This window comes from Centruroides sculpturatus, unplaced genomic scaffold (assembly GCF_000671375.1).
Source record: "Centruroides sculpturatus isolate CEXI.00-Female unplaced genomic scaffold, Cexi_2.0 scaffold249, whole genome shotgun sequence".
Taxonomy (NCBI): Eukaryota; Metazoa; Arthropoda; class Arachnida; order Scorpiones; family Buthidae; genus Centruroides; species Centruroides sculpturatus.
This window is the reverse complement of record NW_019384482.1, coordinates 226,733-240,103: the sequence shown is the minus strand read 5'-3', so window position 1 is coordinate 240,103 and position 13,371 is coordinate 226,733. Positions and strand designations below refer to the sequence as shown.

Genomic DNA, 13,371 nt, shown 5'->3' with positions numbered 1-13,371 from the left:
TACGATCTTATCAATTAGTCATCAATCTTTAAGATAATGAATAATGTCATTTTTAAAACTTAAAAAAGTTGATTTACATAATTATCTATCAACTTTATCCAGTAAAAAAAAAGTAAAAAAATCCTCCTTTTTTACAAGAAATCATTGGAGAGAAAAGATTAAAAGATTTCTTCTTTAATAAATTGTTAAACAATGAGGAAAAAAATCTTACAATGTTACAAATTATAAAAGAAATAAGAAAATTATTCACTTTCACTTCGAAGGTGTAAGAAATTGGAGAAGGATTATTCATTATCTTTCTTTACTTACCAACTTTATAAAATAAAAGTATTATAATCTGTAAATGATATTTTTATAACTGAGAGTGAAAGGAAACATTAACTGTAGCACTTCCTGAGGTGACTGAACCCGAACTCCACACTGAATGTTTATTTGTAATTAGTAGCATTAATTGAAATAACCCTTTTGTTACTATTATGTTTACCTTAATGACAATCGTAGTTTTATTAATACACGTAACAGAATTTTCTGTGAAAACGCTTGTAAAGTTCAAGTCGATGATTAGTTTAAAATTACGGGTAAAATTCTTTAATGGTTAGAAACTTTAGAACGGAAATTCTATTGGCATTCTATAGTGTTTTTGATAGTAAAGAAACCATAATTAATTTTACTCATTTCTTTCTTGATCAATAACATTGAGAAGACGAAACTTGCTTGCTTATTAAATAAAATCTTTTCTCCTTGATATTGACACTCGAATGTCACATTTATTGGTTTATTCTCATCGATTGATACAGTACTTCAGCGATATAAAAGATTGTGAAAAGTAAAAAAAGAAAAAGAAAAAAAAATCTACTTAAAAGTAAAGTCTTACCTGGTGGACAAATGCACTCAGCAGCAGCTGATATGTCTCTTCGAGTTCTTTTTGTACTAAGTTCTTTGTCCATTTGCTAAAGAAAAATAGGTTTTTGTCACTAACTTTTATTTTTATCATTACAACTTATAATTTCTTAATTTTTTAAATGGTGGCCCTATTCGATAATTAAAAGAAAAAAAGAGTTTGCATGGTTAACTTCAATGTGTCAGACATAACGAATTTCAATCAGATATTTTTCGTTAGTACAAACATCTGTTAAAATGAAACATCAACAAACAAAATGACAACAGATGATTGACAAATCGACGACCCACAAATTTGACCCCTGTCACGGGGCACGGGAGACAAAGTATGCCCATCTTCCGCGGTCAAACAGATAAGTGAAGTTTGTCACACGAAAAAGTGGTCGGTTGAGACGTGTTACAATGACCTACGTTTAAAAATCCCTTTGCTGAATTAATGAAGTATGTTTTCAATACACGAGTGTTAATAATAGTTAATAAGCAGTGATTACAAATATAGAGATCAAGTTTTTTCGCTCCCTTTTCAATGCCTTATGACTTAATTTATAAGCAAAAAAATAAGGAATTTTTAAAGTAAATATGTAATTAAAATTCTCGTTCGATTATATTAATTACAAATTTATTTTAATTACTGTAAAAAAAAATTCAAATTCAATTTCTATAAGTGGAAAATTTAATAAATTTATAAACTGTAAATGCAAAAGAAGAAAAATAATAAATGTAATTGAAAGAAAACAAAGGAAAAATAAATTATAAAAATATTATTTCAATGAAAAATTAAATAAAATATTGAAAATTTGATAGTTTTAACGAGCTCACCAGTTTGATCATCTCTTGTATCTTATCTTCTACATTGCTTAAGTCGAATATCCTCTGTTCGTACTGATGACATCTCGTTTGTAAAACGGCCACTTTCTCTTCCAGACGTAACAACCGTAAACCACATAAAATAGAAAGTCCAAGTGAGAATATACAAAGTGTCCAAACGACTAAAGCTGGTCCTATTGTCCACCATTTGGCACCCGAGTGCCTGAGAATACCGTTAGATAGAGCTTTGTCCATAGCTGGACTATCTTCCATCCTGCCCTCCACTCCTGACACGATACAACTTTGCTACCAACATCAGCACGTGCGGCGATCACCACGCTGAATGACGTTTAGCCGCTGCTCGCCTTCTTTAGCATGTACTGCAGCGCTGCCACCTACTGTTTGTCACTGGATCAAAATTTCATAAGTTGGATTCCATCCATACAAATTCCAACTTCGGATCCTCCTAAACCAAGCACTTTATCAATTCTTTCAAGTTTTAATAATTCAAAAACTCTAGTAAAATCAATTCAATTTTTAAAAAAATATACATGAAAATAATAAATTTAAACACTATTATTATTATTATTTTAAATATATTAATTATAAAATTAATTAATTTGCTAGCCATTAACAAAACTTAATTAAACATTTCATTAAATGGCAAACGGAATAGAAATTAATTATAATTATTGTTTACGGGGTTAAAAAGTATACCAAATTTTAAAGTTTAATGAAAATAATTATAAAATTTTTCAATTAAATAATATATTTAAAATAAAATTTGTTTTTTTGACATTTAAAATTAATTTGTTTTCGTTCTTATTAAAATTTCATCAAAGCGGAATTTTACTGAGTGAAATTAAATATAAATGTTTTAATGCAATGCTACTATGTTATAGCAATTAAATTTTTAAGTTTCATTTATTTATTTAAATATGAAACGTCTTTTTAATATTTACATATTTATATAATCTGTTGTATAGACTTTGGGATATAGTTATGTATAGTTCTTTACATATAGAATGCTTTAAATTGCATAAATTATTATTAAATTAATTATAAAATTATAAAAATGGCAATAATGCCCACCCTCTCAACAACGGACACCTCTAAACAGCGGTTAGTCTTTTAAACAAAAACGTCCGTTGTTCGAAGGTTAACCTTCGAACAACGGACTTTTTTCAATGTTATGTTAGTGGCCGTTGTTTAGAAGTTTTACTGTATATACATAAATTCGAAAGCTCATATAATATAAATAATTAATAAAATATATAAACAAATACAAATTCTATTAAAAATGAATAATTTTCATTTATAAATAAATTATATAAAATTATTAATTAAATTTTAAACAAATATTTAAAAAATGAGACAAATTTTATTTAAATTTATTAAAATTTAATTTAACTAATTAAAAATATTTTTCAATATTATATAGTTGAGAATTAAATTACTTAAAAATAAAGGAAGATTGATCCAAAATTGAGTGGTTCCATCTGTGGTCAATTTCGAGAATTAAAACGTATCTAATTTATTTATTGTTAATTTTCTACACAAGTATTGTTTAACAATAGAATATTTTATGTTATTTTATTGGCAGAATATATTATTAACTTTTTAAAAATGAATACAAGTGAATTTTCTCCTCCAATGCCACGATTTCGACAGAGATATTGCTCTGGAGAAATCCCTGTAACACTTGTAAGAGAAAATTTCGGATGGAATTTGTATTGGAAGGTGAAAAGTTTTAAGTTTAAATTAATTTTATTGAATTATAATTTAAATTAAATTTTAATATTTTAAGGTTCCTATAAAAGATATAGACTTCGGGTATTATTTACCAATATTTTTTGAAGGTTTGAGAGAAACTCGTAAACCTTTCGACCTGATTGCAAATATAGGATTGCATGAGATGCTGGATATATTAGAAGCTCAAAATTCTTGTCACTTCTTGGACGAAATAATTCCTCATCTGATAAGTAAGCATGATATAAAATTAATCAAATATTTCTATTAATATTAATCGTCTTTTAAGATGGATTAACTAGCGATAATCCGAATATACTGTTGAGATCATTGATGGCTTTGCAGCATCTTTACGATGTCACTCAACTGTTTTTGCATCCGTATCTTAATAGAATTTTGCCTGCATTGAATGAGATTAAAGAAAAATTTCGTATGCTATTGTTTTATATACTTAAATTAAGATTTTGATATTTTTATAAATTATTTTGTTTGAAATTTTGTAGGAGATTGCACTGATCCGGAAAGAATAAAAATTGTGGTTTTGGTATCTGAAACAATCGCTATTTTAGCACAAGAATATTTATAAATATTTATCTTCTGTATGAAACAAAATTATGTAGTTAAAGCTGATATATTAAAGTAATTTTTAAATTCTATAAAAATCATTAGATTTGCTGGTTTAAAATCTAAAACATTGTTTTTTTTTCTATATGTATGGATGTTATTGTGTATGTGGGGGCACGATTTTGTCCACCTAGAAGCTTATTAACTCCGAAAATTTTTGAAATTTTGCAGGGAGGTTTGCGTATTAGGGGGCATTGATGCTATTAAATTTTAGTGGTTAAAGGTCGAGAGATTGGGAGATAAAGGGAGGTCACGTGTCATATCTCGATAAGGGTCAGACTTAAAGAAGATTTACTCGTTATTAGCATTTACAATTTTTTTTATTTTTTTATTATAAAACTCGTCTCTTCTCTCAAAATTAAGCTTTTGATAATTTTATAATAATTAATAATATAAAATTTTTAAAGAAAAATCTCATAACAGATGGCGCCATACACAATTTTAAAGTTCGGCGAGGAAAGTTAAGCAACTCGTTGCTAGATTTTTATTCAATTTTTCGCATGCATTATGCATACATTTTCCAAAATATTTTATCTTCAATAAAACTCTTGCAAACTTAGAAATTTTGTAAAGATACAGCAAAAGTAATACTGCTTTTTTGATAGATTTTAAGCAATACAAATGTCTGTTAAATATGCTTCTTTTCTGAAATTATTTATAAAGAATTGCATTGATGAGATAAAGTGGTAATATGCCAAGAAGGATGCCTCACCGAAGGACGTTTTATGGGAAAATTGATGCCCTATTTGAGTTAGAAACACGTGAAGAAAAATCAGAAAATTCACATAAACACTGGAATATTCTCGTAGTTGGTCACAGTCCCGAATCTGCGATCAACTATCAACTGATGGATCTCACTTATCAAGAAAGTTACTTAATGTATTTTACTGTAGCATTATTAAGAATGAGTACTAAAATTTGCCAAAATTTAAGTAATTTGAACTAATTTATATTAGATTCTATCACAGAAACTTTATTGCAAGAACCAAAATACTCTAATTCTATTAATTGATAGAAACTTAAATTAAGAGTAGATTGTACATTAAGAAACTTTTTTGAAATCGGAAAAAGCATTTAAAAAATAAAACGTATATTATGCTGCTTATTATAATTTTAAATAAAATTTTATTGAGCATATTTTGTCGAACATTAGACGAATATTTTAATATTTCAAGAATAAACTTTTTAAAATTATATTTCTATATTTAACAAAAAGGTTTAGTAAAATATAATTCATAAAAATGAGAATTATTTCTAATGTTTATGTATCTAATATTAAAATTAATTCCGAAAGCTTTCAAATTGGACGTAGTCGAGAAAGATTTTGTGCAACTTCCGACATCATCATCAGTGAAAACTTTAATATAATATCCATTGTTGTTCTTGATCTTCAATGGTTGGGACATCATCATTTTGTGATTATAATTAAGCATAGATGATGATTTTTCGTTAGCATTTTCTATGCATGGAATTAATCGACACGAATTACTTCCTTCCGCGATATACAATTCAGCAATACAAATGGAATGGTATTTTATGTAAAAACTGAAGCCATACAATATAATTTCTTGATCACAATTTAGCATACATTCGATACAGAACGTCCCATCTGTGTATTTTGAATCTCTTATCTTTCCTGTCGAACAGTCGTGATGAAGTTGCAAAATTGAATAAGGAGAATTATCTGATTTTAATATCTTGGATATTGTTAATGGATTGATTTCTTTTGATGATGTAGAATTATTATCACTTTCTTCTATACAACTTTCATTTTCTGACTCCAGTGTTTCTATAAAATGACATTTTCTTGCATTTCTGTTCTTGTTGCACCATTTCGGCAAAGGCACATCTCCGGGTTCTGGTATGTTCATTCCTATGCTCATTATTTCATCTTGACTAAAGACACCACTTCTTGCCAAGCCTCTAAAGATGTCTTCGTGACTCATACTCAAGAATCTGATATGTGGAAAGAGTGGATCGAGAAATTTCCTCAATTTCTTGACAGAATTACCATCTGCTCCTTTACGAATTGCCATTTTTGCCCATCTAACTAACCTATCAAACAGAAACAGTTCATTTTTTATATTTAATGAATTCATTGAGACTATACTTTGAACAGTTTTATAAGATGATCGGAGAAACGAATCTGATTCCAAAGCTTCATTTGCATATTTGCATATTATATCCTCGCATTTATTTTTAAGATTTTGAAAGTTTAAGTCGAGTGCCATCTCGTAAACGGAACAAACGTTAATTTTGCATAATTGCGATTCTATTTTGGCTCTACACATTTGCATGAGCTGAACTATGTTGTATCTAGAAGCCACATAGTAAGTTTGTATGGTATCATCTAATGAATCTGCCGTTAAACTTTCCGTATAGATATATCTAACAGTAAAAATATTCATTAATAATGTTCAAAATCTTCCAAAGAATATGAATTTTTTAATAAAAAACTTACTTCAACATAATTTCAAAAATATCCGGATTTACATCCGGAATTAAAATTTCTTCTTTAATGGTAGATGTAGCATTATAAAACATTTTTTCGAAGACATCACTGCGAATTGAAAGCAGTAGTTTATGAGATTTGATCTTTCTTTGGTTGAAAGTTGTTCCTACAATTAATGTAACATCGTATAAAATTTTGGAATGCATCAGATGAACCATGATAGATGAAAAATTCGTAAATCGAGATTGCCAAGATGTCAAATCTATTTAAAAATTATAAGGTTAAAATATGAAATAGCTTATTTATATTACAAGAAAATGAAATAAATGCTTACCCATTTAAAAATTATTATAAAGAGTATTGTTTAAGATTTAAATATAGTTGTTATTGTTATTCAAGTATATTATTCTGTTAATAAAGCTCAAGAATTGAATTTATTATATAATTTTCTCATGAATCTTTTTGGTTTCTAAATTGAAATGACATTTATCACGTCACAATATAATAGTATCATTCCAGTATTTTATCAAATTTTAGTATTAAAAATAGTAAGTTACTCATTTATCATCTAGAACATTATCCCGTTCTCTCGCTACTATCTTGTGCATAACTATTTTATTAAATGTTAAACTTTAATATAACTTTAAAAAAAAAAAAAAAAAAAAAAAAACAATTTTCCCTAGAATGTAAAAGAAATATATTTTATTTTGATTAGTGTCTTTCAAGATGCACGTTATCCATGTAACAAGACGAAGCCGTTTATCATGCAAAGGGAAGATATCGACTCTGGCTATCGATATGCTTTTCTCTAACTGAAATGTTTTCCGATATCGTGTACACATGCAAGTTGCCAAACACATCTATCCGATAAAGAATATCAATATTACCGTTGTTTGGTAAGTTACAGAAATCTCTACCGATTACAACTAGATAAAACCAAGAAAAGTAGAAACATTTACGATAACTAAATGACATGCTAAATTAATAACAAATCGTTATTGGTAATTTTCCACATATAAATTTTTATAACAGTTTATTAATTTCTTTCGATTTGTTGTCTATAAATTTTGTGACGTGATCGTAGCCATTAATGAAATTAACCCAATAGCATTGCCGTTGGAAAAAATCGAATTAAGCCTTGTTTATAAAGAGAAATGGAAAATTACATGCAACAGGAGAGAAAAAGTACTTCCATTTAGAATAAGTGTAATGCTAATTGAATATGTATGTATTATTCTATAAATAACTTGTCGTATTTATAAATATATTAACTGAAATTATCATAAAATGATTGTCGTATTTACAAGTAACTTGCTGTTACTAAGGAAGTACTAAAATTTGAGAGGCCTGGAAAAATTTTATTTCTGAGGCCCACTAAAAGAGCGATGAAGATAGAGGATAGATTTACTATAGTTAGGTCTACAATAATATAAACATTTTACATATAGAAACAGCTATTAAAGCACAATTATATTTTCAATTATTACCAGTTTGATATATTTTAGTATTTATCCCACCCCACGCTTAATTTTGTAGATTATTTAAATTTTATTTTATTGTTCTACATTGCTATATTTGTTATCACTATTGTGTCACTTTCTTCATTTATTCTATGATTTTTCTTTTGTATATTGTACCTTATTCTTACATGTAACTTAAACATTATAAGATACAATTTTACGTCTCGGTTTGTTTTCCTTTAATCCAAATAAACCTAATTTAATAAACTTTAGTGAATAATTTGTATTTTTATAAGTAATATTTTCATTTGTAAACGAATGATAAAATTTTTTTTTCAAAATAGTATTTTTGATTGTTTTTAAATGTTCTTATAGCAAGCATATGTTTTTATTCCCAGTTAATAAAATTTTTACTAAACATTTATGAAATATTTAAATAAAAATAATTTTTATTTTATTTTAAGCATAAACTTTTAATTCTTCTAATTTATTAACAGAATAAGAGTACGAAAATTGTAGACTGACGTGTCCATCTGGATAAGATTCATACAAAAAAGAAAAAAAAACAACGAATATGTACTGTACCGTCTTGTTCTACTTTACTCTTCATTAATATTATTAAAGCAATGAAAAAATATCATTAAGAGTTTTTTTTGTTCTATTTTCAGTTACAGATTGCACCTATAAAAAAAAACAAAAATTTAAAACAAAGATTGACCTAAACGATGAAAAGAAGCTCAAAATTGATTGTCTTCCGTTTCTAATAAATCACTCAGATTTTCGGATGTTTTTCAAACTTTTTATATTTTATATACAATATATAGAGTAATCTTCTGATAAAAATTGCTACTAATTTTCCATTCTCTTAACTTTATGTTCCATATTTATATCTACTTTTCCAGAGTAATTAACATATTAAAGTATAGTTCAATCAGTCTATTAGAAATTTATTAACGTCTAATTAATTAAGAATATTCCATTTTATTTGCCTTTCTTTCGTGTTATCCTTACATTCCCTTATAATTTAATGCAATATTTTGTCTACCAGATGCAACAGAACTTAGTTCTTATACATTTTTTTCAAATTTCAAACTTACTTTAGTTCAAACATTTTATATTATAATTTCTATTTTGTTTTGATTTATTTAAATACAATTTTTATGTGTTATTTTTTAAATAAATCACAAATTTTAAATTATTTTCCAAGATGTTTTTCCACAGATTATATACAATAACTAAAATTTGCTTGTCCATCTATGATTTTTATTAATTAGATCATCAATTATACTATTAATTGTATTACAGACGTAATTAGAACGCATAAGGAAATAATTAAGGGAAAAAAATACGTTTATTTTTTAGATATACTGGTATATCCTGCTCGACCCTAAAATCATATATATATTTAATACATTAATCAATAAATGAAGATGAAATCTAAAATATAATTCTTGTAAAAAGTCAAGAGCTATAGTCTTTACTCTCTATTTTATCTTTCCTCAATGCTTATTTTTCTGTAACATACCTATAGAAACAGCAAATGGCCGCGAGACATTAGAAAGAAGACGAGACTAATAATAAGGCTCAATCGATAGTTTGGGAAACTCCAGGCAAAATAAGAAAATGTAATTTTAAAAAGAAAAAATTCTCCCCCAAGTCATCGGTCGAGTTGATCTTCTTCGTATTTAATGATAGATAATCTGGTATTTTCGTGAAATACTACACCCTATAACAACTTACCAAATATGAACGAATAGAATAGTTTGTATTGTGATAAATTTATAGGGGGGAAAAAATATCTAAAAATAATTTTATAAGTGAAAAATTAGCTGAGATGCAAATTTTACACGTATAAAACTACGATTAAAATTTGTTTTCAAGTTATTACTCTATATGATCATATCTATAAAAAATTGTGTAACAATAAATAACAAGACAACCTACTTGTTTCAATTAAATTTAAAAGTTAATCCCTGCAAGTTTCATTATATTTTTTTATTGGATCGATATGAGACAAATTACTACTTTAGCGATGAGTGATGAAGTTCGAATACAAATTGCATTATTCGCAATTTTTTATGGGCCACTTGGGTCAAAGGTTTGTCATTATTTTTAAAAACTATATGGACAACTTCACCGTGCACAGAACATACTTTTGTGATTTGTATTACAAAAGCTTTTCGTTTTGTTAATATTTACTGATGCTACTTACAAGTATAGAAAAACTTTTAATCTGTTTAACATAAAATTTATAATGTGACAACTCGAATTGCGAAGTAAATAATCACCAGTTCTTGCAAATACCATACATCCAACGCCTCGAAACTGATAACTAATTTAACAAGAGAAATCTCATTAGATCTACAAATTTATGTCTCGAAATTATTCTGAATACAGCGCCATTACTCCTGTCCAGAAATTCTGTATAAAGCTGATTTCATTCGGCACTCAACATCAGTTCACCATGAAGAAAGAACAGTGTACAGTTTCTTTCAGTTACTTCGCCATGTTTGTAATTTGGGTATTTCTGGCATCGTATTATTACTTCAGAATAGTCGAAGCAGTCGAATTCGAAGAAGTACGACCAGAATTATTATCTGTCGATTCCATCGAAACGGAATCTGAACCAGATCTAGACTACTTGCCACGCGATAGAAGACAGCAATCTGATAATGGAAGACGAATCGATGTATTCGTAGCAAGTCGAGGCAAAAGAGAAGAATATGAAAACACCAATTCGCAACAGACTTCAACTTCTTCGATTGGACTAATTTTCGTGGCACCTCGAGGTAGAAGATCGGAATCTAATCTCGAATTGCCGATAGGTTTCGTCGCGACTCGTGGAAGAAAATGACAAGCTTAAAATTAGATGATTTATTCAAAATTTTACGTTCGGTTGTAAACTAAATTGCATTATGGAAATATACCAATAAAGATTTCATAAGATTGATGAAATTAATGTGTACATTCTTAATTACTGATTGGATAGAAAGATAAAATACATCGGACTTTCAACAGACAGTTTAATCAATTGCCGGTTTAATTATTCAATATTATTGAATCTGAAATTTATACAATATTAGAACATGAAAGGACTCTTCACCAAAAAAGAATATTTTAATAATTTATATATTTTTAGAATATTATATTAAAATTATTTCACTTAATCGAACAAGATTTTGGCTGAAGCAGTTTTATTTCACACACAAACTTTAATGTTATATTTTGTCGGAATAGTGATATCATTTTAATATGATATGCTATAAATAATAAGTTGACTATACCAGCATCCCCAGAAAATAATTCTTATGTTTCTTAGGTTTTAGGTATAGCTCATGTATTTAATTTATATCTCAAAATTATTATAATACAGTAGAGTCCATATGGCATAGTGGGCATAGTTTAATCGGTAAAGGACAAAAAAAGGGCTTTTTTAGTGTCCAAAGGGCGGCAAGAGACAAAAAAGAAAATTAATTGTTAAACAGCATGCTGTTTTCTAATAATTATTTTAAATGCAATATTTTCTTATCTTGTAATTTTTTATATACTTGGTTCCAGCGACATATTGCTTACTAGAAAAGTGAGATTTGCTCTACTGCTAGTCTTCGTTTAGTTAGAATGAAATAAGCCCACTAGTTTTCCTTATGTGTCTTTCCTGCTTTCTTGTATATAGATGGAAAAAATTACATTGTCACAATAATAGTATTTATTTGTTGTTGTACATACAATTGAGAAAAAGCTTGTTAATTATACATTTTTATGAAAGACGAAATGAACTGACAAGTGAGACGTTGCTTCTAGATATCAGATTAATTGGATTCTTTTAATACAATAAAGTAACAAGTTTAAATAATATATGTATAGTAACAAGGTAAATCTATCGTATCTAAGAACTCTTTACAACTTACGCAAAATTTCAATAATTTAATTCTCGATGTTTACGTATGTCTACTTCAGATTTGCATTACTTCTAATGAAGTTTCCATTCTCTCGAGTAACAAATTATTTTTAAACAACATGCACTTCTAAATTTATTTCTTTTTTAATTTTCTCTCTCTTAAAATGTTGATATCTTTCTTGAAATGCATTAATATCTAAGTTTTTATGTGTGATTCAGGCGAATATTGTATATGATTGAATTCACAAAGGTATAAAAAGAGGCTTAAAAGTGATAGACAGGCTATATAAATCACTTAAACTCGTTATTTTAAATCCGAAATGGCAATCGCATCCGTTTTATCAGAGTTCTCTGTTATCCGCGGTAACATCGATTCACATTACCTTGGTTAATCGGGTTCTATGTATATAACACTCTGACAAAATAGAATAACAAAAATCAAATTAATTCTTGTTAATTATTAATGCATAATTAGCTTTTATTAATAATGGGAAATTACAACAATGCTGGATAAAAGCATAGAACAGAACTGATAGTCCATATATTACTAAGGATTATCTTGTCATGTATTGTACGTCACTAATTTTCTTCTTTTTATGACGATCATTGTATTCTCCCAATCTCCAAATTAATTATGTTACGATATTTACGAAAGGTATTAGATAATAACATGATAGAGAAGGGATAGGTTATAATTGAATTCTGTCGTTTTAATAAGAAAAAAGACTATAATTCTAGTTTTTTTATAATGACTTTTTAATAAAAATAATTTTAACAATTTACTTTACAACTGTAATTAAATAAGCTAAAATACAAAAATTATAAGATAAAAATTATAAAAAAATTATTAACTAACGAATAGATGATCCGATGATTAATTCTTATTGAAAAAGTAAATGTTATCAAAGTGAATAATAGTAGACATTGAAAGTGTACATTTGACATCTTAAAACCGTCAAATAACCTAACGAAGAAAATCTTATTATAGCACAACAGATTTATGTCTTGGAACTATTCTGAATACAGCGTCATTAATCCTTCTGTCCAGAAATCCTATATAAAGCTGGTCTCATTCGACACTCAACATCAGTTCACCATGAGGAAAGAACAGTGTATCGTTTCTTCCAGATATTTCGCCATGTTTGCCATTTGGGTATTTCTAGCATCTGTTTCTTACTTCAGAATAGTCGAAGCAGTCGATTTCCAAGAAGTACGACCAGAATTGTTATCTGTCAATTTCATCAAAATGGAATCTGAACCAAATCTAGATTTCATTTTGCCACGCGATAGAAGACAGAAATCTGATAATGAAAGACGAATCGATGTATTCGTAGCAAGTCGAGGCAAAAGAGGAGAATATGAAAACACCAATTCGCAACAGACTTCAACTTCTTCGATCGGACTAATTTTCGTGGCACCTCGAGGTAGAAGATCGGAATCTAATCTCGAATTGCCGATAGGTTTCGTCACGACTATAATTA

The 13,371-nt window shown here is 27.7% G+C and overlaps 3 protein-coding genes and 1 long non-coding RNA gene across 9 annotated transcripts in view; 2 read left to right on the top strand and 2 right to left on the bottom strand.

Moving 5' to 3' along the window:
• Positions 1–3,243, bottom strand: part of LOC111621472 (collagen alpha-1(XXIII) chain-like) — a 78,285-nt gene extending 75,042 nt beyond the window's left edge. For both annotated transcript variants that reach the window (XM_023363627.1, XM_023363628.1), the window contains exons 1-3: positions 3,165–3,243; positions 1,720–2,173; positions 875–950 (exon numbers count right to left, since the gene is read on the bottom strand). In XM_023363627.1, coding sequence (XP_023219395.1) covers positions 875–950; positions 1,720–1,980 — 337 coding nt within the window. In that variant the 5' untranslated portion in view covers positions 1,981–2,173; positions 3,165–3,243. The remainder of the gene's footprint in view (positions 1–874; positions 951–1,719; positions 2,174–3,164) is intronic.
• A 44-nt stretch (positions 3,244–3,287) lies between these two features.
• On the top strand, positions 3,288–4,126 carry LOC111621468 (parkin coregulated gene protein homolog). Its single transcript, XM_023363622.1, has 4 exons — positions 3,288–3,447; positions 3,515–3,689; positions 3,746–3,886; positions 3,960–4,126. Exons 1-4 carry the CDS (start codon positions 3,334–3,336, stop codon positions 4,040–4,042), a joined length of 513 nt encoding a protein of 170 aa, XP_023219390.1. The 5' UTR covers positions 3,288–3,333; the 3' UTR covers positions 4,043–4,126.
• A 1,092-nt stretch (positions 4,127–5,218) lies between these two features.
• LOC111621467 (BTB/POZ domain-containing protein 3-like) overlaps positions 5,219–13,371 on the bottom strand; it is a 31,335-nt gene continuing 23,182 nt past the window's right edge. Inside the window, exons 1-3 of one of the 3 annotated variants that reach the window (XM_023363619.1) lie at positions 6,871–6,931; positions 6,542–6,798; positions 5,219–6,468 (exon numbers count right to left, since the gene is read on the bottom strand). In XM_023363619.1, coding sequence (XP_023219387.1) covers positions 5,286–6,468; positions 6,542–6,750 — 1,392 coding nt within the window. In that variant the 5' untranslated portion in view covers positions 6,751–6,798; positions 6,871–6,931 and the 3' untranslated portion in view covers positions 5,219–5,285. Of the gene's footprint in view, positions 6,469–6,541; positions 6,813–6,870; positions 6,932–13,371 lie in introns of those variants that run through there. The other 2 variants (XM_023363621.1, XM_023363620.1) reach the window with 2 other exon arrangements.
• LOC111621470 lies at positions 6,942–9,004 on the top strand. 3 transcript variants are annotated; one of them, XR_002756084.1, is made up of 4 exons: positions 6,942–7,080; positions 7,248–7,428; positions 8,490–8,568; positions 8,661–9,004. It is a non-coding gene; the product is annotated as an uncharacterized LOC111621470 (long non-coding RNA). The 3 variants fall into 3 exon arrangements; XR_002756083.1 differs by having other exon boundaries at positions 8,490–8,573; XR_002756082.1 differs by lacking the exon at positions 8,661–9,004 and having other exon boundaries at positions 8,490–8,618.

Coding starts and splice junctions, on each gene's coding strand:
- LOC111621468 (XM_023363622.1), top strand. CDS start 3,334: ATGAATACAAGTGAATTTTCTCCTCCAATGCCACGATTTCGACAGAGA. Junction 3,690..3,745: donor AATAATTCCTCATCTGATAA/GTAAGCATGATA, acceptor TCGTCTTTTAAG/ATGGATTAACTAGCGATAAT. Junction 3,887..3,959: donor TGAGATTAAAGAAAAATTTC/GTATGCTATTGT, acceptor GAAATTTTGTAG/GAGATTGCACTGATCCGGAA.